The 24,697-nt window shown below is 41.7% G+C and overlaps 2 protein-coding genes across 2 annotated transcripts; both read right to left on the minus strand.

Annotated features, from left to right (window-relative positions):
• Positions 1-6,787: 6,787 nt before the first annotated feature.
• On the minus strand, positions 6,788-11,918 carry LOC117834179 (CBS domain-containing protein CBSCBSPB3). The gene is made up of 14 exons (XM_034713803.2): positions 11,644-11,918; positions 11,400-11,559; positions 10,708-10,840; positions 10,040-10,210; positions 9,555-9,633; positions 9,359-9,472; positions 9,194-9,260; positions 8,997-9,102; positions 8,855-8,913; positions 8,653-8,762; positions 8,452-8,579; positions 8,290-8,372; positions 7,956-8,045; positions 6,788-7,517 (listed from the first exon to the last, which is right to left on the minus strand). Exons 1-14 carry the CDS (start codon positions 11,796-11,798, stop codon positions 7,341-7,343), a joined length of 1,632 nt encoding a protein of 543 aa, XP_034569694.1. The 5' UTR covers positions 11,799-11,918; the 3' UTR covers positions 6,788-7,340.
• Positions 11,919-13,709: 1,791 nt separating this feature from the next.
• LOC117833295 (uncharacterized) lies at positions 13,710-17,081 on the minus strand. Its single transcript, XM_072295677.1, has 3 exons — positions 15,933-17,081; positions 14,144-15,860; positions 13,710-14,062 (listed from the first exon to the last, which is right to left on the minus strand). Exons 1-3 carry the CDS (start codon positions 17,079-17,081, stop codon positions 13,710-13,712), a joined length of 3,219 nt encoding a protein of 1,072 aa, XP_072151778.1.
• Between the last annotated feature and the right edge of the window lie 7,616 nt (positions 17,082-24,697).

Consider the following 24,697-nt stretch of genomic DNA (forward strand, 5'->3'; position numbering starts at 1 on the left):
CCACTTTTAGCACCCATTAGCACCTTTTAGCACCCCTTGGGTGTGCTAAAGAAAACAAGGGTGCTAAACTTTAGCACTCACCTTTTAGCACCCCTGTTTGGAAGTTCAAGTGCTAAAAGTGTGCTAAAAGTGGTGTGCTAAAGTTTAGCACCCCCTCCAAACACCCCCTAAATAATATATGTATTTCGAATTTAGAGTATTTTGTACTACATTGTAACAAAATCAACACCATGCCAAACCACTTTGGACACAAGAATCTATTGGTGCGGCTATTATACACTAAGCACACGTTTAGTATAAGCTAATTGTCAATCAAAGCCTTCCAAGTTTGACTTTTTTTAAATAATAAATTTTTTAATAAGTTGAGGTCTGGAGCATGGAGCAAACAGCGGCTAGGAATAGGGAAAATGCTTATCCTGAAAAAGACTAACTGGTGTAAAATCTTTGTTTGCTTGGTAGTCTCAAACTACAGAAAAATAAAGCTCCCAGTTCTTTGTTGTTTCTAAAAAAAATATTAAGACAAATAAGTATCTTCTTATAAAGCAATCTATGAAGTTAAAAATAGCTATGAGAGTTCATCTTGTTTTCTTGTTGTCGTGAAACCACTACAAGAGGCCAAATAATTGTAGAGCACTGTGACTCAAAAGTCACTGTAGAGCACTATGACTCAAAAGTCAAAACCATACAGGACGGATGGAAATGCAACAACTTCTTCCACTGGACTCCTCCTGATCATAAGTATACGTTGTGTTACGGTACATATAGTCGACATGTGTTAAACTTTCGACATGTTTAAACTTTGACCATCAATCTCTCTTAGAATATTTTTAAACGTTGTGTTACGGTACATATAGTCGACATGTGTTAAACTTTCGACATGTTTAAACTTTGACCATCAATCTCTCTTAGAATATTTTTAAATGCTACAGGTAGTTTTTAAATATTATAGTAAGTTTCTCACATCTTTATAATCTCTTCTTAATTAGCTTCCATGTTCTGATGTTTGTGAGTTGTGACTAAGTACCATTTTAAGCATTTCATTTATACTTTTGTCTTCCTCCATATAACAAATATACTCTTACTATTCCCTTCCCAATAATGCTAGAGATCTATTCCAAAAAAAATAATGCTAGAGAAAAGTTTCCCCTACTTTTCTCACCAATATCAAAAGAAAAAAATAGACCAATGATGTAGCTGGTGGCTTGGCCAGCGGCCAGTTGCACGAACACTGATCAACACGCTCATCACCCTTTTTCCCGGCAGTGACACAACAGAGAGGGTACAAGAAACAGTTGGCTTCTGGCAAAATGCTGACCAAACGGGTTGTAGTACCAGCCACCAGTACCGGCCCTCCGGTACACAAAGCATTCAACCTCCGGCACTGCGATCCCCGGGGGTTTTGTCGATGTGCCGGATGCCCACCAGGCCCCATCTCAAGCTGTGGCCTCTGCTGTGGTGTGGGCCTGCTAGCTTTTGTCACTTGAAGCTCACTCATTCACTCAGCTCAGCTGCCCATGCGCTGGGAATAGTATCCATCAAACATCAAACCACCCCTTGAATTTTTGACACCAGGTCATTACCGAAAAGTGAGTCACCTAAAAAAGCTGGATTTTACCGGACATATGGTGATTTGTTGTACCTAAATGTTTTGCTGTCGAGCAGAGTGCCAGAACATGGTTATGTACCTCAGATTGTATTATGGTTTTTTTTAACAAATTGGCAGGAGCTCTGCCTTTCATTGTAGGTAGAAAGAAGAGTTTTTCAGAGTGCCAGAAGAGTAATATGGTTAAATATATGCTTTAATTTGATGAAGAAGAGAGCATGGACAAAAGGAGATCAGCTCACCACAATTTTCTCCACCGTGGTTCAATAAGTGAAGCATCATTAGGGCATACATCCTGCATCATCGTTACAAAGTGGAGTCAAGTGAAACACTGAGCAAAATCCATGTGTTAGATTGAGTGCACCTGGTCCTGCACAACAATCAGGAAGCGAATCTGAGGATTGCCTTTCAAGTTACTCATCACAAAACCGTAGCGGTTGCACAAGATAAACAGAAAGAATCCATCATGAGATTCCATACTGTCTAGCTGGGCCATTACATCCAGATATACTAACAATTAACAATATATAAAAAGCTTACACAAAAGCTTCACTTGCAGTACATGCAACCCATGAGAGGCAGACACCTGACCTCTTTTTATGAGTTTTTTTCATAGTGCACTCATCAACTTCCATCACCATGCATGGATTGCTGGTGTCATTATCGGCCAATCAATCACATCAGAAAAGGGTTGCAAGTCCTTGTAATGGGGACAACACGAATGCAAAACCTTTGGGGAAAATGAGGAGCAAGCTAAGAGAGAATGGATAAAGGTGACAGGATGTAGCATGGCCGCATGGGAAAGTAAAGGTGACAGGATGTAGCATGGCCGCATGGGAAGCTAGGTGAGCACCTTAAAATTGACAGTTTACCGGCTCACGCACAAGCAATGCATTGCTGCACACCATATTTGTCTTGCTGTTTTCAAAGGAAAAAGGATAGCTTGTCTTCTTCACGGGTTGTCGGCAGATCTGAATTTTGTTTGTTCTTTTGCAAGGTTGATTTTGATATACCTCCTGCTGAGGCAAAGGGAATGCAGCAAGATCTCGTGTCTCCAGAGTCCAACATTACTGTCATGATTGACTGACGGTCCCAGAGATCAGATCAGAGGTAGATAGGGGTGTTTGGTTTCTCCAGCTAAAGTTTAGTCCGTATCACATCAAATATTCGGAGGCTAATTAGGAGAATTAAATATAAGATAATTATAAAACTAATTGCACATGTAGAGGCTAAACGACAAGATGAATCTATTAAGCCTAATTAATCCATCATTAGCAAATGTTTATTGTAGCAACACATTGTCAAATCATGAACTAATTAGGCTTAATAGATTCGTCTCGCCGTTTAGCCTCCACTTATGTAATGGATTTTGTAAATAGTCTACGTTTAATACTTCTAATGTTGAGGAACAAAACACCCTCGAAATGTAAAGACTCTGTGAGTTTCATAACCTCCAAACAAATACACCGTGAGTTCATAGGGTTCAATTTCTCGCACAATCCTATCAATGGATACATTTAACGGACAAATTTAGAGACTTGGGGCAATGGATTCTAACCGAAACAAAACATTTAGTCAAGACATTTGATGGGCAAATTTATGTTCAAGGAAATATCAAAGCAATGAATGTTTATATGAAAACAAAAAAGAATCTACTTTTAAAAAGATGATCTTTTTAAGAAGTAGGAAGGGGCAAATCCCCACTGGTTAATACCTATTAATATATAAGAAGAATTATATTTCAAATGGGAGGGCAGAAAAAAAAAAGATTGATTTTCCAGGTTCAAGCCATTGTTGGTTGATGGAAATAATTATCTTTTTTCCCTCTATGGACACAAAACAATGTCTACCTTGATTGGTTTCCTTTCCTGATAATAGATGACAAGTTAAACCAATTTAATTAAAACATAAATAGGAGTACTACGAAAATTATTGTTGGCGGGGAAAATGTGCCTACACAATCTAACAAGAGGAGATTAAATCTCAACAATAAAGTTTGAGCTTTTTTACGGTACACAATACCTGGTAGTACATAGTATATATAAGATTTAACTGTTCATTATCATGAATAATTTAGTAATTATTACATTGTAAAATGTGATATTTCAAATGGAATAATCTTTTAGACTTTATGTTAGTTAAAAAAATGTTATACGAAGCCATTTGTGTTTTTTACCATGATACCATTATACTACTTATTTTACTCGTGTATACTATTAATACCACAGGTGAAGTTTTTAGTAGTATATAATTAATTTGACCTTCCGATGATTTTATACTGTTACTTTTCGAACACTAGTATAACCTATTATTGTCTACCGTAAAAGAGATCGTTTGTTTAGCATTGAGATGACTAGAATTTGCCTTTTATTTTGCAACTTTGAGGCCCGTTTGGTTTCCAGGACTAGTCACATCGAATGTTTAGATCCTAATTCGGAGTATTAAATATGGATTAATTACAAAACTAATTGCACATATGGAGGTTAATTTGCGAGACGAATCTATTAAGTCTAATTAGTGCATGATTTGACAATGTGATGCTACAGTAAACATGTGCTAATCATGAATTAATTAGGCTTAATAGATTCGTCTCGCGAATTAGGCTCCATCTGTGTAATTAGTTTTATAATTAACTCATGTTTACCTCTAAAGATTCGATGTGATATGGACTAAACTTTACCTCAAGGATTCAAACACGATCGAGTGTTTCTTCAGCTACATCGTGGAACCCGCTGAGTGCAGTGGTCATGGATTTAGGGCCTGTTTGGATACACACTCCTAAAGATTAGGACTCCCCTTTTATGACACTTTTAGGACCTGTGCATCCAAATATAGGTCCTAAAATGCACTCGTAAACTTTAGGAGGGTTATTTTTATTAGGAGGGCCAAGGCATCCTAATGGGTCCTTTTTCTCCTAAAAGTGGTCCCCAAACCCCCCTTTACCCCTGTTGCCCTCCCCAAGCATTTAATGACGTGAACAGTAGAGGAGTAATTGGAGGTAAAAAAGTTATTTTCCCTCTAACATTCTAAATATTAGGATTCCATCCAAACAACCCTCTCCTAAATTTTAGGATTACCAATTTCTAAATCCTAAATTTTAGGATTACCAATTTCTAAATCCTAAACTTCATGATAATCCTAAACTTCAGGAATTTGTATCAAACAGCCCTTAGCTGCGATGGCTGCATCACTACGTACGCATTCCGTTGTCTGATGGACAGGATCGATGTTCCTTTCCTTACTATAGGTATCTGTGCCGTCTTGTAGCTTGTACCATACTCCTCTTCGTCTTGCAAGCAAAGGAAAAGGCCGATTACCTCTCTCTCTCTTTCTGCTCTCGAGCAAAGAGAAATCCAAATTTCAAAGTAGTAGGTCCATCTATATCCATACAAAAAAAAAAGAAAATGGTATAGCTTACCCCTTTTTTCTAGAGAAAACCAACGAAATATCTCAGCATTGGATACCGGTAGAAGCATTGCGTCCTTGGTCGATGTCCAGCTCAGAGTTTCCATTAAATATGTGCCTGAGCAGATGATTTGAAATTCATACCCAATTTTAGAGCTTCTACTACTTACCCTTTCAGTTTTTTTTGTTATTTGATATATTGTGGAATTTTTCACATTTTCGAGGTTTGGTTAGTCTGTTACTTATTTACAGTTTTTACTATCATCATAAAACAAAATCATAATAAATCATAGTATTGTCGCCTGCCAAAAAAATATATTTCAGAAAATGTCAAAAAAAAAATGCAGCCCACGGTTGCGTCAACCTGATTGGAGTCGCCGGTCTACATGTCAATCAATGCCAATGGCATGACAAAGGTACGCTATCTCTTTTTGCATGTATGTGGGCTTGTACCAACGTAAAGCTGTACGCCTGTACGCCAGTACGAGTACTGCGTTACATCCTGCCATCCTGGAGCAATAATCGACGACGACACGACCCATGCATCTTTTTGCAGCACGTATAGTCGCGTCAGTACGTGCATACGGTACCAGTGGCGGATCTGCAGGGGGTGCTGGGGGTGCTGCAGCAGCACCCCCCTGCAGGCCATGCACGTCCATGTACTATTAGCCTTTTAATTCTCAATTTTCGTACATAAAACATGAGGTTAAGGAGGTGTTTAAACTTTAGTTCCTATCTTATGGAATATTTAGATACTAATTAGGAGTATTAAATATAAACCATTGCACATATGGAGGCTAAACGGCGAGACGAATCTATTAAGCCTAATTAGTTCATGATTTGACAATGTGCTGCTACAGTAACCATTTGTTAATGATGGATTAATTAGACTTAATAGATTCATCTCGCCGTTTAGCCTCCATATGTGCAATTAGTTTTATAATTAACTTATATTTAATCCTTCTAATTAGTCTCCGAATATTCGACATGATACGGACTAAAATTTAGCCCGGATCCAAACACGCTCTAAGTGCGAGCACCTTCTTTGAGGGATTCTCGCTCCGCCCCTGTACGGCACTACTCACTTCACTCATCATGGCTGGAGGAGAGTGAGCCGGTGAAAAAGCACCTGCATTGCATTCCTGCTCACCTTGGTTAGGAACTGACAGTCTCTAATGTGGATGGTTAAAGATAACTTCACCGCTATTCAAGAGCATTCTACGCACGGTGATTTTTTTTCGCTACAGCTTCCTCCAGATCGTATAAAATTCACTTTCTTTCATGGGACCTCATATTAAAAAAAACATGAAGAAATCATAGGACCCAATTTTCGGCCTGCAATGTGGGGCAACATGCAGCAGCATTGACCATAGTGGGTAAAATAAAAGGGAACCCTAGCTTTCCAATCTTGTCCGCCACTACACAGGCTCTCGCAGGCCACGGTGAATAGTGCCTGCACTTGGATCCACTGCCTATCAGTATCTCACCCTGTGCGCCAGTCAAGACGAACAGTGCACGTGATCTTCAGCATTCAGGTTTTGTTTGTTTCATTGGCACTTTCAGAGTTTTCAGGCTCCAGTGCAAGCAACGCTAGCGTGTTGATCTTCAGATTGGATCAGTAAATCTAGCACACAAGCAGAATATTCTTCGGAGTTTAATTTTGCAGTAGCAGGTTGTCATGGAATAAACAGCAGGACAATAAAGATCAATGTTAAACAACCAGACATCTAAACTAAATTAACCTCACATCATCCACTGAGACAAAAACTGTTCTCAACATTAGGATCGGAACACCACACAGGAGATTCATTCTTGGTTTCACTCTCACAGATGCATATACATGGTTATACAGCAAGTCAAATAAGAGTACTTGCAGCATCATATCACCACCAAATTCATGGTGACCAAGAAAGTAGTAAGAAACACAGGTTTCACGCAATTCGTGAAAACTATGAATTCCTGTGAAAAAAAAATGAATCTCGACCTTTGGGATCTGATTCCTACACAGGAGAGATTCAGCATTGGTTTTCTTACTCAGATGTATATACATGGTTATAGAGATTACTCGAGACATCACCGAATTCGTGGTGACCAAGAAATAGTCGTAAAAGGTACATGTTTCACTGTATATGCGATAGTGTGAATTCCCGTGAAATATAAACGGGAAGATACCATAGTTATAGGCTTCCTTCCCACCAAGTCTGAGCCAATTGGAGAACTTGACAGTCAGCTGATCCGTTTTGGGCCACCAATGCACTCAGTGCACTGTTGATGACCAAGGCGTGCAATCCTTCTAACTATGCATATTAGCTTTATACATCCCTCTTGAAATTTATGCTTTCGAGTGTCTCAAGTAAACCATCACAGCTACTCCTGTTAGAGCAATCGTGCAAGCCATCAGACCATAATGAACGTGCGTCAATTGACTTCCATGGGACGATGCCAGCTCTGGCAATGGCTGTGTCACTTCCTTGTTGGGATCTGAGTCGTCAATATGCAACCTCAAGGCCTGAAATTGCAAATTTCATTTCAACTGTGAGGTAATGTGGTAAACAAATGCTAACTAGTAGACTGTTACTAAGCAGTCTGGCCCAATTTTTCCAGACTCTGAGTAAGTTCTAAGTTGGGCTTGTTACTTGGGGTCACTAGCCCACGGCAATTTATTCCAAATGTAGGTGTAAATAATATTTTATGTTTGCACATACATGGGATTGATATTTTTCTATATGGAAAACTGATAAACCTTAATATTCTTCAGAGAACAAATAAACTTAATATTTCTGTCCTCCCGGCTTCAATTTCAAGGCAGGCACAGCCAATTGTGCATACGGCTAGGTCATCCCCTATTTTGCAAAAGCATGAAAAGCAAATTGCAACTGTGTATGATAAATGCTCAAATGGCAGTACTTCAAGCAGACAAAAGGGATCCACATCAGAAAAGAAAGACCTTCAATCCAGATGATTTAGCATTGAACACAGCACCGGCAAGATCAGAATCTGTGGTCAGCAGCACCTTATCACCTTCATCATCTTCATACTGCATAGATCAACATCAAATTTTAGCTGGTACAATTGTAGTGTACACAACATTCCAGAAAAGCTGAGAGATTCAATTCAACAGTGCTTGACAATAACAGGATATCCAATGAAATACAAAATCTTTCATAAAGATTAAGTACAGTATCTAAAATGTGAATATCTGACATGGAACACCTAATTCTTCCCTTCTATATACCTATGCAAAGTTGGAAACATAGGGATGTCAAATTAGTCAAGCTTACCAAAAGTTGAACCGTGCTCTTTTCACTACCGATGCCTAACCTTTGCATTGCAGAAGATATCAACTCATCTAAACTCTCAGACCCTGGAAGTGGAACAACTAAGCTGTTAGCTGAAGCAATCAACCACAGTTACCATTCACTAATGTCAAAGCCAGCACCTACCACAAGTAAATCTGTGCATACGTCCCTTTTGATCTTGAAGTTTAAAGGCAAATGAATTACCAACAGCAGGAGGATAAATACTACTCCTGCCATCCCCAGCTTCTGATGGCATCACTAAAGATAATTCACTGAACAAAGCAAAACTTCAGGTAAGCATTGCATTTCGGAGGAAAAAAAGAACACAGTAAATATTAACTAGACCTGTGACTATCAAAATCCTCATCTGGAGGCTCTAGAGCAAGAGCGGAGTCCCAGAATTTCTGCATTATTGTGTTTGCCGCATCATTTGCAGTCCCAGGACCTCCTTCAACCTTATATAAGATGAAAAACAGTTAGATGGACCAAGACTACTAGGAAAATTCATACAAAAGGGAGGGAGAGCATGGGCCATTGAGAGAGAGACCATTGAAATGGCTGCATGGGTAAGTTGTAGAACATCTAAGCAAGCAGCGACCCGCCCATCTGTTCACAGGGGGAAAAGAAATCAGATACTCAATATAAATACCAAAGGAGGAAACTTTAGACTGAGAAGCATACGTGCTGACCTCCATCAAGAACAGGAATATGCAAAAATTTGCCATCATGCATGATATGTAGAGCATCAAGGATTGTCGTGTCTAATGTAGCACAGTCAGGGTGTGCAGTCATTACCTGGAACAGAATGGTAACATACACTGAGTATACAATGAATACGAGCTCCAACACCTTTTGAAATAAAGAATCATAGATCTATAGAAGAAACCTTTTCTACTAGAGTTAACTCAGGAGAAAGTTTTTGCGCCACAACCCGCATAAGCACATCCTTTGAGCTGAGATTCACAACAATATATCCATGAGTAACTTGGGAAAAAATCTAAAAAAATGGCAACATCAAACTTAAGAAAAATACAATATGTGGAATACTTACGTAAAGATTCCTTGCAGCGAATTTCCGGCAGTGATAACCACTGAATTAACTCGTAACTCACGCATTTTCTGGGTTGCTACATAAACAGGATCTGAAGGTGAAACAGTTGCTACTCTGCAAGCAAATATATAGATGTAAGCACCTTTTGCTAAAAATCTACAGAAGGATGACAAATCAGAGAAAAGTAATCATATACTTTGTATTCTCCGTGATAATGGTTGATAAAGAAGGTTTAAACATCCGCTCTCTCAGAGTTTCTATGAGATTTTGTGAAGCTGCATCCAAAAACAGTTAATTCACTGGAGAAGTACTTTTAAAAAGCTAGTTAAGTACAGCTAATTGGAAAATACATATACAATATACATTGTAATATTCAAGTTCATATTAAAAGGCTTTATTTCAGGTGATTATAAAGGCCAAACATTTTAATTTTGGAACAGCTAGATTGTATTACCTACTGATTTGTGTACGGCTAAAATATGCATGCTCACATGTTCATCTAATTCTTACTTGCGCATTGATGCACATCTAGTGAGAAAGAATAATAAAGCAATAGCTGGTATGTATGTATGTGCATGTTCTCGTGTTAAAGCTAATGTGTACTTTTTGCATTGATGCACATCTGGTGAGAAACAAGAAGAGGCATGAATAAAGCAATAACTGACACAACAATATACATACCTGAGATATTGCCCCCTAACTGACGCTCAACCCCTTCTACAGCAGCCGCTAGTGCACTTCCTTGCTCTGCTGCCTTTTCCAGTCTTGATATCGCATCATAGAGGCATTTTGCAATGTCCAGCATCGCAATAACCTCACCATTTTCCACAACTGGAAGGTGTCTAAATTTCCCTAAAACAAGAAAAGACCATATTAACTTTAGTGAGAGGAACGACGTATCTTGAAATAAGTTTATTCAAAGAACATGAAAACAATCAGCACTCGCATATGCAGCACTAAAATGTCCTCTTTGTCCTTATAAAATGCAGGAGCAATGCAAGTTCTGTCATTACAACCTGCCCCACCCATCTAGAGTAATATAGCAGCTAAGATACAGGATAATCTGCTAAAGTAAGCCCCAAGTCATTTGCAATAAGTATGAACTGAACTATGAATTTCTACTAGTAAGAAAATTAGGTTTATTCAACTTCCTGTAACAATAAACATGGCAATTTCTAGATTTTCATTATTTCCTTTCTAAATTGTAAAGATAAGTTCACAGCAATCAATGTATAAAGATAACATAGGGCTCTTCATTTCAAAATATTTTCTTGATTTCTTTTAGGTATCTGAGCTAAACATAAATATCACTAGGGGGATGCAATAACTTGAGGGAAGGTCACATATACCTTGGACCATTTTCTGCAGCGCCTCAATAGCAAGTGTGTCAGACATGACATACAAAGGGTCCCTTGTCATGATCTTGGAGATGATAGTTTGCTCAACCCGCAGGCCCTCGGCAATCACCCTCGTGGCTATGTCCTATATCACAGTTCAAAAGAAAAGAATGAAAAGAGAAAGTACATACTTTTAGTAGTAGCTACATACTGCTGGATGCCTGGATTAGTGTCAGATTTGTCCAAAACAAACACAGATGAAAGCATAACAAGTCAAATGCACTAAATGCAATGATCCAAGCAGTGACCTTCGAACAATACACCAGCTAGCGATATTTAACCCAAATGTACAAAGGTTCAGCTCCAAAACAGTATGAACATGAAAAGTGGCATCAGTTTCAAATTTCAAGTTCAAGCACCATAACTTAAACAAGAAAAAAGGAACAAATAAAGAAAGTCAGAATCTAAAGTTGCAATGGTGCATAGTGTCCAACACTAAAGAATTGCTTTATCTGAAGGCACTTGATTGAGACACAAGCAAGCTTTTTATGGGACCAAGTGGAGTACAATCAAAGCAGCTACTACTATGCAATGACATTTTAATCTAAAAAGCTCCAACCTTTTAAGCTCCAAACCACTTACCAGCCAATCATAATACCAAGCACCGTAAACTGGAAACAGATTCAACTGAAGGAACAGGATACCTTGTCCGTTACGATGCCGGAGAGCAGGCCGTTGGCGTCGGTGAGCAGCACGGCGTCGACCCGCCTCGCCGCCATCCGCCTGCACGCCTCCGAGACCGTCGTCCCCTCCGGAATCGTCAGCGCTTTGGACAGCCGAAGCTTCTTGACCGTCCTCTCCCCTCTGACGAAACCCACCAAACATATCAGTGACAGCTGAAGCGTAGAGCGGACAATCCGAGGAAGTGGAAAGCTTTGAGGGATTTACAAGGCATGGTCGGGGGAGGCGGACTTGGCGGAGACATTCCCGTTGCCGTTGGCGGCGGCGGCGGCGGTGGGATCATCGGACCTGCGGGAGGACGCGACCGACGGCGGCCGGCTTCGCGTGCGGCGGTTCAGTCCCACAGCGGCGGCGGAGCTCATGACTGGGGGCGGCGGATGCTCGACGGGGTAAGGACGCGGGGGCGGCGGCGGCGGCGGCGGCGGCCTGGAATATTGGAGGGGAACGATCGCCGGTTCTTTGGGCTTCTTGCCCTCCTCGCTTGTGGGGTCCTTTTTACATTTCGGTCCCTCGCATACTAAAAAATATAAACAATTTCCCTCCAGCCTTTGCATTGCATGGGAATCATATGGGTCCATTTGAACATCAGGAAACCCGAAATGATTTTAAATTCATATGATAAAATTCTATATTCTTGCAGTAGAATAAAAATACTAAATTTAAATAAGAAATACCTGATATTCGAATTGGAGTTTTTAACATTAGTGCATGAGCTGACAAGAGTTTGTCTTCTTGAATAACTCTTGTGGTAGAAGAAAAACTCAAATTTAACAAGAAATTTTTGGTATTCGAATTGGAGTTTCCAATGTTTATAAATATGTTAGTCAATGATATTTGTTTCTCTACCATGTGTTTGTGGGGACAACAGTTTGTTTTCTTCGATAACAGACCCAAATTTTGCAAGATTTCTTTTCTTTGCAAGAAATTGAGCAAGATTTGGCAAGACAATAACATGCCTAAAGCTCGATGAATTATTGACCAACTTATGGTACATGTGCCTAGGGCCTACATTAATTTTGAGAAACAATCGATGATGCTCACTTGGCTCTTTAAGTTTTGGTATGGATGCAAAACCATTATAAAATGCTATGGCTAGTTACCCACTAACAAAGTCTAGAACTGATGCAATTTATTGCATCAATGCTTGCTTGAGCGAGAATTGTGGAATATGAGCATAGTTTGTGGTTAAGGTATGCTATGGATCCGAGGAAGTGGGACTAGGGAATAGAATTTATATTCGGTTTATAGTTTTTGTATGTACTTCATACATGTTCCCTCCATGAAACAACTTATACCGAACTCAATACATATAAAAGGTAAAAGTGAATATATTGTCTTTGATACATGATACCCTAGTCTTAACTTAAAGCAGTAAGCGATAGTTTGGATGGTTATACCCTCAGCCCACCAGGGATCAAGCCTAACACATTCAACGAGAAATTTGAATTTTTGCCATTCCAAATAATGGGCTTCGCAAAATTGCCATACAAATATGGAGTTTGGATAGGAAAGTTGTTCTCGCTCGAAATGGAACGAGAATTTGAACGGAGAGGACTCAGCTCGAAACAGCATCATAACCGATGGGGGATTAAGCGAAATGTCGCGCGATGCGTCCTCCCAGTTTTCTTTCAATGTTGACCGCAATGCGTCGGCCGACGTGGAGCTCGCGCCATTGTTAGGTGGACTAGGCCCTGCTCGCGTGTGGGGCCCAGGGGTTGGCTGGAGGCGCTTGGTCGCTCGTGCGCTAGCCGTTCCGACTTCCCGGTGGCCCGACTGTCGAATCTTCCGTTGTGCGGTGAAAAGAAAAAGATGTCCAACCAAAAACCCTCGACATCCACGTGCGTGCGTGCATGGTAAGGGGAGATCATGACGTCGCGTTGTTGCCACGTAGGAGGCGGCAACCAATGAAAGAAGCGGGTGGTAAAAAGGCCGCCAAAAATTGCAACCTGCTCACTACTCACTATGGCGGCCCGTGTTCACCCCACTGATGGGCCCTATTTAGCCCAACATGACCTCCGAAATTCTCTATCCATTTCACAGTACACCAACTCATATCACACCAGACAGAGAATTCCCGAAATCATAACAGGAACAAATGAGCGACGCCGACGAGGTATGAGAACTAAGGAAAAAGAATAGGCAAAATGCAGCAAAAGTTCAATTTCCAGCTGATGTTGCTCTTCTACAGTTCTACTGCATCAGAAACAAACGAACAGAACAGAAAATCAGACACAACATACAAATAAGGGCGATCAGTTACTGGGCAGCGCTCTTCATTGTTGCTGATGTCGTTTTTCGTGATCCTTTTTGATCTTCTTCAGTTTGGACACCACACTGCTCATTGACATCCTTTGTTCAGGCGAGTCACTTGAGCAGAGCAATCCCAGCTCTAATATTGGCAAAAGAGAATCATTCAGGTTGCATGTAGAAGAAGCTTCCTGCAGGAGCTGGTCATCCAGAACAGATGCAAGTTCAGATGGAAATGCCTGATGAACCCACTGCCTGATGCTCAGTTCTCCATCAAACATCGGATCCGTGGGTCTCTTTCCGGTGAAAACTTCAAGGAGCATGATCCCGTAGCTGAACACGTCACTCTTGCGTGATGCCTTTCCTAGAGATCCATACTCTGCTCAAGAGATTCACAAAACGGAGATTTAGCATGATCGATCGCCACCTGGATTAGCAAGAGTACAAAATGGTTTCGTACCTGGTGCCATGTAGCCAAGTGTTCCAGGCATGGTTGCCGTGATCATGGAGTTTTCATCACCCAATAGAAACTTCGCTATTCCAAAGTCCGCTACATGCGCTGTCATGTCATCATCAAATAGCACGTTGGTAGGCTTCAAGTCACAGTGCAGGACCACCTCGTGGTGCTCATGGTGTAGATACTCCATCGCCATCGACACATCTAGCATGATATCGAGCCTCTTGAGGAACCCCAAGTGCCTTCTGCCTTCAGCGTGAAGGACCGTATCCAGGCTTCCATTGGGCATGTACTCAAGCACCAATATTCTAAGATCCAGGTTGGAGCAGGTGTTTAGAATCTTTATCAGATTCCTGTGTCGAGCCATGCGAAGCACACGGCACTCAGCATCGAAGCTTCTAATTGCTTGTTCTTTCTGCATGTCAAGAACTTTTATTGCAACCACCAAACCGGTGTTCAGTTGGCCCTTGAAAACTTTTCCAAAGCTACCAGTCCCCAACAGGTTATTGTCAGAAAAATTATCACTGGCGCGAACAAGCTCATGGTAGGAGATTAACCTATGTCTCATGACATCACTTGGATCAGCAACAGAGGCATGGACTCTCTTGTTTTTAAGTTTCCTTTTGATCATTAGGTAAACACAGAGAACAATAGAAACAAATGCTATGGTGGCAGCAGGGAGTAGAAGTTTTAGCAAATGTCTGTCAGTTGAGTCAGACTTCTCAAGACATGGTGAAAATCCTAGACGAGGAGAACCACATAGGCCAGCATTCCCAATCAGTGATGTCAAGGTGATGTTTGAGAAAATGCCTCCCTCTGGTATCTTGCCTTCTAGCTTATTGAAGGAGAGATTCAAGGTTGTCAAAGAGGTGAAATTGGCAAGGAACTTGGGAATGGCACCAGAGAGATTGTTGGAGGAGATATCCAATAATGCTAAGCTGGTCAGCTCTTGAAACGATTCTGGGATCGTGCCCTCAAATGAGTTGTGTGATAAACCTAGCTGAGCGAGCATCCTAAGCTGTCCAAATGAATCGGGAATTTTTCCAGTCAAAATGTTGGAAGATATATCAATTAGAATCGCCAGTTTTAGTCCACTAACATCTGCTGGTAATGCACCAGAAAAATAATTGTTAGAAAGATACAGTCCGACAAGTTTATCCAGGTGGAATAAGCTAGCCGGTATTGTTGAATTTAAGTGGTTATTGGACACATCTAAATATTCTAACTTGGTAAGGTTGCCAATGCTATTGGGTATAGAGCCAAACAATTTGTTTCCATTGAGATACAACCTATGCAAGCTTTTCATCATACCAATTTGTGTTGGGATAGGGCCTGACATGTCATTGTCTGAGACATCAAGGTACACAAGATTTTGCATCAATGTGATCAATTCTGGTATTGCTCCCGTGAGTAGGTTGTTGTGTAGATAAACCCTGTAAAGATCACTTAAGTTTGCCAAGGTTGATGGAAGCACACCTGTTATCTTATTGCTGCTCGCATAAAACTGACGTAATTTTGTAGACAGGTTTCCCACATGGTCAGGGAGTCCCCCACTGAAAGAATTGTAAGATATGTCAAGCACCTGGAGTTGTCTACAGTTGGACAGGAAGTCAAGATCTCCGTTTAAATTATTATATGCCAGTAAAAGATAGTTCAAAGCTCGGATGTTCCCAAGTGTGGCTGGTACTGATCCAGACAACTGATTTGTGTGCAGAATAAGGTCAGACATCTTAGATAAATTTGCGAAACTGGATGGTATTGGACCTGCTAGCTGGTTGTTTCCGAGATGCATATACGAGAGTTCTCTCATTAGGCCTAATTCAGTTGGAATGTGACCTGTCAGGTTGCAGAAACCGAGTTCTAGTAGGACAAGACTAGTGAGGTTGCTAAGAACAGCTGGAATAGATTCAACCAGGTGATTTTCTCCCAAGGTAATAGTTTTGAGTTGTGACAGTTGAGCCAACCACGTTGGTACAGTACCAGAGAAAGAATTGTAGGCCAAAGAGAGATGCTGCAGGTGCTGGCATGCTGAAAGCGCCAGTGGTATCCGACCAGCAAAGTTGTTCGTATTCAAGTACAGCACCCGTAACAACGGCAGGCTAAAACTTTGATTGCTAGGAATTGACCCAGTTAGATTGTTTTGTCCGAGTGACATAACTTGCAACAGTGACATGTTGAACATGGTCGCGGGTACTGTTCCAGAGAGCTGATTGAGTTGCAGGTTTAAGTACTCGAGTAGGGGCAGGGAACTCAAACCCTGTGGTATCGGACCTGATAGGCTGTTGCTTTCAAGGGAGATGTACCTCAGGGAAGGTGTGTTGTTGAATAGATATGGCGGTATTTGGCCACTAAACTTGTTAACATGCAGAATAAGGCTCTGAAGATTACGCATATTCTGTAGAAGTTCTGGCAAGATCTGGCTGGAGAGTGTGTTGTAACCAAGGTCAAGAAGGTTCAGCTGTGAGAGGTTGCCTATGGTACCAGGAATGGCGCCTGAGAGACCATTTGCAGAGAGATTTAGTTTCCTGAGCTGATATAGCCTACCAAGATCAGCAGGAATTGTGCCGGAGAGGCTAGTGTTTGTGAGGTCGAGCTGCATGAGGAAAGAGAGGTTACCGAGATGTGGGCTGAGCTCTCCTTGCAATGGCACACCTGTCAGCGACAGCGCAGTAACGCGCTGCTGAGGCTGAATGCATGACACGCCTTTCCAGCGACAGAAGGACACGTTGGTTGTCCAGCTTCTGGCAAGGACGCCGAGAGGATCGGAGAGCTGGTCTTTGAAAGCCAGCAGCGCGGCAAGGTCGGTGTCGCTGCCATTGATGTTCGGTGTCGTACTTTGGCCTGGGGAAGACGAAGAAGCAGAAGCCACACCAGTAACTAGAACGGACAGTGAGATGGCCAACAATTGCACCAGGATGAACGAGCTGCTTGCAGTAGCCATTGGATGATTGGAGCGTGCCAGGCTTATTTAGTTGTTCAACGAGAGTGTGTTGTGGTTCATATCTATGACCAACTACGCAGCAACGTTTTATAGGTAGCTTGACTATATTATTTTTCCCTAGTTAATTTCCAAATTTCAGCTTTCCTTGAAAAAAATACCAAATGTCAGATGACCATATTGGACGCTTGCCATCTGGGCGTGTCTGGCTAATATGTTGACTAATTACCCGTTGCCGGCTATAAAGGAATGAAGAAAGAAAGACTTGTTCTGGTATAGCAGTACTTCCTGACACCTGGCTACTCGTAATGCCTCTAGGTCTGCATCGAGATAGACGTGCCCGTACTCTAATACGAACCTAATACGAACAGCAGCATGATATATGTAAGAGCCTGCAGATTCTCACCTAATACGAACAGCAGGATGAGTGTGCACCTTTGATTAAGTTACTCATTTAATTCTTATTCGCCGGCTGCAGTAGCTGTCGATCCTCAAGCACCAGCAGCATGAAGCCTGAAGGCAAATGAATTACCAGCAGGCTGTCGCACTCTAAAAAATTTAAATTTTAGAGTGTGATTAAAAAGAATAAATAAACAACGAATGTCTTAATTTTAAATTTTTTCCCAACATTTATTTTTTTACAAAAAATTTAGTATAGAAAAATAATTGATTATTTCTAAATTAAATAATGTTGTTCTGTATCTGTGCATTCATGCCGATGCATCGTAGTGTGTTTTGAGTGAAAAATATTTTAATACGTTTAGACGATGTTCATACCCTTCTGAGAATTTTCCAGCTTTTTCTGAAATTTATTCTCCTTTTCCTAGAGGTAAATTCAATTTTTGGAAGGCTCTAGAGTCCTTTTCACGAGTTCCAAGTATTTTATTTGGACTCCTCGTGTCCCAATCTATCTCTAGAATTTTTCCTAAAATTTTTGGACTATTTTTCGTGAATCAAATGAATTATCTGGAACTTCTAGATTTTTTTGTTCACGGGAAATATATTCCTATCAGTTTGGGTCGAGCCCATCTGGGCCCAAGAGCCGCCGCACCTAGTAATAATTCAGACAAGCATTGGGCTTGAGAGGGAAAACAAAAAAAAAGGAAAAACAAAAAAAGTAATACAAAGAAAACATTAACTAAACCTCTGTCTATGAAAACCCTCGCTGTATGCTCTAGAGCAAGAGTAGAGTCCCAGAATTTCTGCATTATTGTGTTTGCCACATCATTTGCAATCCAGGAGGCCCTCCGACCTTCGGGAAAAAACAATTTTTGATGGACTGAGATGACTAGGGAAAAAAACATTTTTTGCAGTTTAGAGCTTCTTTGTAGAATTTTAAAAAAGTTTTGCAATGGTAAGACTGTCTAGGAATTTCCTTCCCCATACCTCACCTTGTGTGGGAGCTTTCGCGTTGGTGTTATTTTGAGGTTACTAGGGATTGCGGAAATCCACATGAAAGGGAGGGAGGACATCGATCATAGATAAGGAGACCATTGAAATGGCAGCATGGGTAAGTTCTGAACATCCAAGGAAGTACAGCTGTTCAAGGATAGAAGTATCAAAGGAGGCGACCTTAAGCTAGAAAAATCAGAATTTACCTCCATCAAGAACAAGAATAGACAAGAATTTACCATCCTGTATGATATGTAGTGCATCAGGGATTGTTGTGTCTAATGCAGCGCGGTTAGGGTCTACAGTCGTTACCAGGACCAAAATGGTAACAAACATTGAGAGTCTAAAACAATACAAAAATTCAACAGCTTTTGGAACGATGAATCATAAATAAGTAGAAGAAGCCTTTTCTACTAGAGTTAACTCAGGAGAAAGATTTCGCGCCACAACACACATCAGCACATCCTTTGAGCTGATATTTTACTACCATAAATCAATTACTAATATGAAAAAATCTAAAGAATGACAACAATAAAAAAACCAAGGTTGGAATGCCCATGTAAAGATCCCATTAGGGATGGAATTCGGATCGGATTCGCATGGAATCGGATCCGGATAACACTTTTTACCACATTTTAAGTCGAATACGAAATATGAATTCGGATCTTCTTGAATATGAATACAAAACGAATATCTCAGATTCGGATATCCATTGGATATTTACTCAGTTTGAAAATAACATTTACCTATTTTGTTTGTTGTTGGTTTTTTTAATAACAAAATCTTTATACAAGGAGAGACTAAAGTATGAGTTGCAAACAAAAATCGCTCATGAAAATATTACATTAATTAATAATTATTTGAAATAGTGCACTTTATGAACAATAATATATGTATAAATACATATTTTAAATATAAACATTTATCAATAAATAATAAACATTGTATAAAAATGATTTTATTAATAAATATATAAATTAGGGTATTTAAAATTAAATTTAATATTCACATATATTTATTATTAAATTTAATGACATTGGTCACTCAAATTAGAGATAAAATTAAATAGTTTGATGGGTACAATATTACTAATAATAAAACAAAATCATTAATTATTAGTTATAAAGATAAATTTTGAACAGTTTCAATGATATAATGTCATTATTAATATTCGAAGTAACATCATTTATTATAAGTTATAGAGATAACTAATAGTTTTATATGGTTGGGTACGGTTGGGTATGGATAGTGTCGGATATTGTCGAATACGAATGTGGAATCGGATAGAGAAAATCAAGATAAACGAATTCGGACGTACCACATTAAATTTGGATACGAATACAAATATCCATATTTGTTGTTTTAGCGGATATGGATTCGGATAATTCGGATATCCATTTCCACATTTCCATCCCTAGATCCCATGCAGAAAATTTCCAGCAATAATCATGAAAAAAACTAGATGGGAAGGACATGAGAGTAGGGTGTGTATGGAACTCCAAGGACAGAGCCACCAAGCTCCACACATATTTGGCCATGGCTCAACGTTGACGGTCAGCCGTGGGGCCCATGCTAGTCAGTGGGCCTGGCCCATGCCACGTGGCTCCACGTGGCCACTGATCATGTGCACCACGCTCGTGTGGCCGAGCGTGCGGCACGCGGTGATTGGCCGCGGGCGAAGCGGCGGCGCACACGACGGCGTGGTGGCGGGCGTACAGTGACTGCGCCTCTGACGTCGCAGCGGCCAGATTATGGCACGGGGCTGTGGCCCGACCAAAGGCTTTGCCTTTGGACGTGGCGAGGCTGTGGCGCAGGATTTTCCCCTGCCCGTGGTTCGGCCGCAGCAGCACGCGGGGCACCGGCGTTCCGGGCCCGCGGTAGCTGGCGGTGAGCGGCGGCGGCTCCTGCATGCGGCGCGCGGCACGACGGCCGGTCAGGCAGCGCAACACGGCAGCGAGGCTCGGCAAGGCATTTTGGTGTTAATGTCACACTAGCAGTGTTCTACACAGGACGAAGGTAACCAATATATTGTGGGGCGCTACATGAACATCAAGTCTGCAGTCTGCTGTAGGCCATTTTGGCTGTTTCGAAGGTCCTGAATTTCGTACGGCCTGATGTGTTATAATTCTACCTGACCAATTAGGCATCTAGAAGATTTCCCTTTGCTTGCTCAATCCTTTAATTTGAGACGAGGATTGGGTGGTCCGTCGCTAGAATCCCCATCCGGAGCAGCGGGAGGACCAGGCTGGCACTCCCGTGCGTCGGAGCGCGGCCCTCAGGCTCCTCCTGCAGTACATCTCCGGCGAACTGGCAGCATCAGTGGGCGGCCACGCCGACCTGCCCCAGCTTCAAACGCGCCGCTGCTCGCTCGTCTCGTACGATTCGTCGAATCCGGCGCGCCAATTCCGCTTCATTGCTGCAAGATCCGGGGAGTGGACGGGATGGATAGCAGATGGGGTTTTGCGCTTCCGCCCGGGGCGGCATCTCCTCGGCTGGGCGAGAGAGAGGCTAAACCTGGACGTGGGAAGAGTCGTCCAATCGTCGGCGGGCGATCTTCCCGGCCGTCACCTGCGCCACCACCGTTTTTTTTTTTTTGAAACGTTCTGCGTCACCACCGTCCCGCCCCCCTCTTCAGATAGATACAGAGTGAGCAGCTGCCGCCGTTCATCTCTGTTACTGTCACTGATGGAAATGTTCAGATAGATACAGAGCGAGCAGCGATGGAAATGGAAGCGCAATTGCTGGCGACACATGTTGAATTGAACTGAAATTCAGCAAATAACAAAATACGCTGATGTGAATGCGAATATATGATCTCTGAATAATGCATTGGGTTAATCTCACATTAAAAGGGTTTGAAGGAGCATCGCATCGATTCTGATAGCATGTACATTTGACATGTTCATGCCCGGAAAATGTCGCTGCGTTCTTGACGACAATTTATGACGACGGCGACGCGCTTTGTCGTCAGAAATCACGTCCACTGCTGTAGGGAATCAAGCTTTAATTTCATCGGTTCTTCGATTCCCCTCAACTGCTTGTCAGCATCGGTGCAAAAACTTGGAGCCACTTGACCGTTCCGGTACTCGTGAGATGTGCGACACTTCACACTTGGACGTCTTCTTTGCTACGACATCAGCGTGATGTACTGTCAACGTCACATACACCTTTAGACCTTGAAAATTGGGTCCTTTTTTAGTGAGATTAAGGATGTTCACGTTTGACTAATTATTTTAAAAAAAATAATATTCCATACAGGATGAACGCATCCAGGCCATAACAACTGAAGTTGCAGCATTCCACCAACATGGTAGTTCAAGAATGTGAATGGCGCAAAGCTTATCATTTTCATTTTGAAATATTTACAATATACAAAGAGGCAATAAGGTACCTATGAGATCTTTCCTGCGACTCGGGCGGCTCCCTCGCCTCCCTGCCGCCAGCGCCTTCTTGCCCGCTCCCCGCCTCCACTGCCGCCGGAGCTACCGGCCAGAAGCCCGGCGAGCAATGAGGAGGGTGGTGGCGAGGCTCTAGCTTGGTTATCCCCTTCCTTTTCCTCTCTGTACATGATCTGGTTTTGGGTAAAGTCCAACCCAAGCCGTGAGCGTGAGGGAGTCTACTCAGCGGTTTAGAAACCGACGGGTTGGACGGTTTCCATGTTTACTAGGATTCCCCGGCACGGTCAGGGGCAGCGGCATGTTTTCTTCGTTCTTTCCGGAGACTGCGTGTCACACCCGCCACTACGGGACATTGGAAAATTGCCGAGTGCCGGAGCACTCGACGAAGGGTAAAAAACACTCCGCGAATTATACAAATAGGGCACTGTAAGACGCTTTATACATTTCCTTTGATGCACGAAGTTTGTTAGAAGAAAAAACAGACGTTTCACATCAATAGTCAGATCTATGTTCTTTTTTTCTTCACCTTGTATTCATCTTTCTGCTGCCAGAATTTCCTACGCTGCTATTACGACTAGAGTAAAATGAATCTGAACCTTGGAGTTCTGCACACAAGTCTAGTGAATAGAGATGAATCTGTTTTGTGACCCAGAGCCAATTGATTGCTATTGATGCCTAAATTCATCGTATAAATGTTTAGTGACCCAGAGCCAATTGCTTTAAACCGATTGTATTTGAACACCAATACGAAGCAATTGACCCTGGGGCACTAAACAAATTCATCTCAATTGACTAAGCATCTGAACGTATTGATGCATACCTCTTCTGCTGAAGATGTGTTCTAAGGTTGTCAACGAGCTCTTGCACGGGGAGAAGCCTCCTTGCATCAGGCACCCTTGACGCCCGCACAAAGGCTCGACGCTCGAACTGCGCTCCAATTTCACGGTACACTTCTTGGGCAAGCGTACTCTTACCAACACCAGCAGGTCCAAGAATGGATGCTACTTTCAGCCGCCCTCTGTCGTCATCGACGTTACTGAAGAGCGGCTTGAGCCACTTGACGAGTTCGCCCTTCGATTCACTGATACCAAATAGCTCTGTCCCATTGACCCTACTGTTCAGACAGCTAGGAAAAGGATTGGATGGCCAACGTGAAAGCTCGTACCTCTCATGCCGTTCACGGGCCTGCTTAATGAGATTCCTGAATTGTTTGACCACAGAGAGGATCCCTTTGTTCGTCTTGCGGCTAGCCATCATGTTGGAGCTAATCACACTGTCAATGAAATCTTAATGTCGTAGGACAGTTCGCGCACCTCATTCATCCAGCGCTTGTCCATGGCGTTGGGACGTCCCAACCCTGACAGATCCTTCCATGAAGCTATTTAGTTCTTCTAGATCTTGTTTCAGATGCAGGATCCCGTCCTTCAGTGATCCGGGCAGCTCATGCTCCGGGGTGAAAAGCTGTGTATGGAGCTTCACAAGAAGGGGACCCATGGCGCCCAACGACGAACTCATCATCTGTGGTGCCTCCATGTCTACTTGGAAGAAAACCAAAGCATCAAGATTGGAGATCAGGAGGGGCCTAGTCACTCACCCACACCATCGTGTCTTGGATTGGCACCACAGGTGCAGAGATCTGAGGGCTCGAAGCGAAGTGATAGGAGAAATGGGAGGGCAAGGCGAAAATAATTGGGGATGACAATGCCTTGCCTAACAATGTTTGGGGGTTAGGAGTATGTGAAGACAGGTGACACCAAGCTGTGCTAACATATATAATACTCACATATATACTTTGCAAACTTTATTCGGTTATGACAGACTTTAGTGCCCGTTACTCTATATGATCTTTTTATTCTGATTCATAGTTCCCCCTTTACATGACACCTCCACGTGTGTATGCATGCGTTTAAAAGTTAGAATAGACCCGATGGTCATAAGAGTCCATCCAACTGATAGTCGGATGTTTTTATGAAAATTTATTATAGAATTTATCTCTTTTTTTCTAACATGTTTTGGATGATTAGCGTGCCGGCTCCAAAATGATTCTCTAATTATCGGTGATACTAGTCCATCAATTCTGCCTTGCAGTTGCAGTACATCCTCCGTTTTTATTTATAACGTTCACATGCCTATTAAGATTCAAACTTTGCAAATCTTTTACCAATAATTTGACTATTAATTTTTTATTTTTATAATGTAAACTTTATAAGGTTGGATTCATAATCAAATATACTCTACAATGATTATAAGTTTAAAACTATAAATATAAGATAAGATAAATGAATGGTCAAAATATTATTTGGAATACTGTGCCAAGTCATACCATGTCTTATAAAGATAGATGGAGGGATTAATAAAAGAGACATAATTGTTAAAAGTTCACATAAATACGGAACCCACAAGTAATGACGTTTCTTATCTTTGTTGTCTCTCATTAGTTCATGTTCTAACACAATACTTATCTCTCTATGTCACACCCGGTTTTGAAGGCAAAACCACATGAATAAATTACATGTGCGCTAGGATTAAGTTTCACACCTGCAACGACTTCAGTAAATACCATAGATAGTGCCAAAACATAAAGAGAGTATTAAATTTATTACATGATCGAGAGTCTTTAATTCGAATAACAAAACAAGTCTTTATTCTAGCAGCGGATCTCCAACGATGACGACGACTCCACATGCAGTCGACTGGTGGCACACGTACGCCTAGAACTCCTCAAAATCTTCAAGAACCTCCTCAAAGTAGACTTGGTCTGAGCAGTGGTTTTAGGAAGGGTGAGTACACTTATGGTTGGTACTCAGCAAGATGGGGAATGTGTAGTGT

Source organism: Setaria viridis, chromosome 8, assembly GCF_005286985.2.
Source record: "Setaria viridis chromosome 8, Setaria_viridis_v4.0, whole genome shotgun sequence".
In the NCBI taxonomy this organism is placed as follows: Eukaryota; Viridiplantae; Streptophyta; class Magnoliopsida; order Poales; family Poaceae; genus Setaria; species Setaria viridis.

What these genes read in the sequence shown, in the direction of transcription:
- LOC117834179 (XM_034713803.2), bottom strand. Translation starts at nt 11,798, where the DNA reads ATGAGCTCCGCCGCCGCTGTGGGACTGAACCGCCGCACGCGAAGCCGG. An exon ending in TATTCCTGTTCTTGATGGAG is followed by an intron (nt 8,914 to 8,996) that starts GTCAGCACGTAT and finishes CCCTGTGAACAG; the next exon opens with ATGGGCGGGTCGCTGCTTGC. An exon ending in GAGGATTTTGATAGTCACAG is followed by an intron (nt 8,580 to 8,652) that starts GTCTAGTTAATA and finishes TGCTTTGTTCAG; the next exon opens with TGAATTATCTTTAGTGATGC.
- LOC117833295 (XM_072295677.1), bottom strand. Translation starts at nt 17,081, where the DNA reads ATGGCTACTGCAAGCAGCTCGTTCATCCTGGTGCAATTGTTGGCCATC. An exon ending in TAATGAGAGAACTCTCGTAT is followed by an intron (nt 15,861 to 15,932) that starts ATGCATCTCGGA and finishes AAGATGTCTGAC; the next exon opens with CTTATTCTGCACACAAATCA. An exon ending in ACTTGGCTACATGGCACCAG is followed by an intron (nt 14,063 to 14,143) that starts GTACGAAACCAT and finishes TCTCTTGAGCAG; the next exon opens with AGTATGGATCTCTAGGAAAG.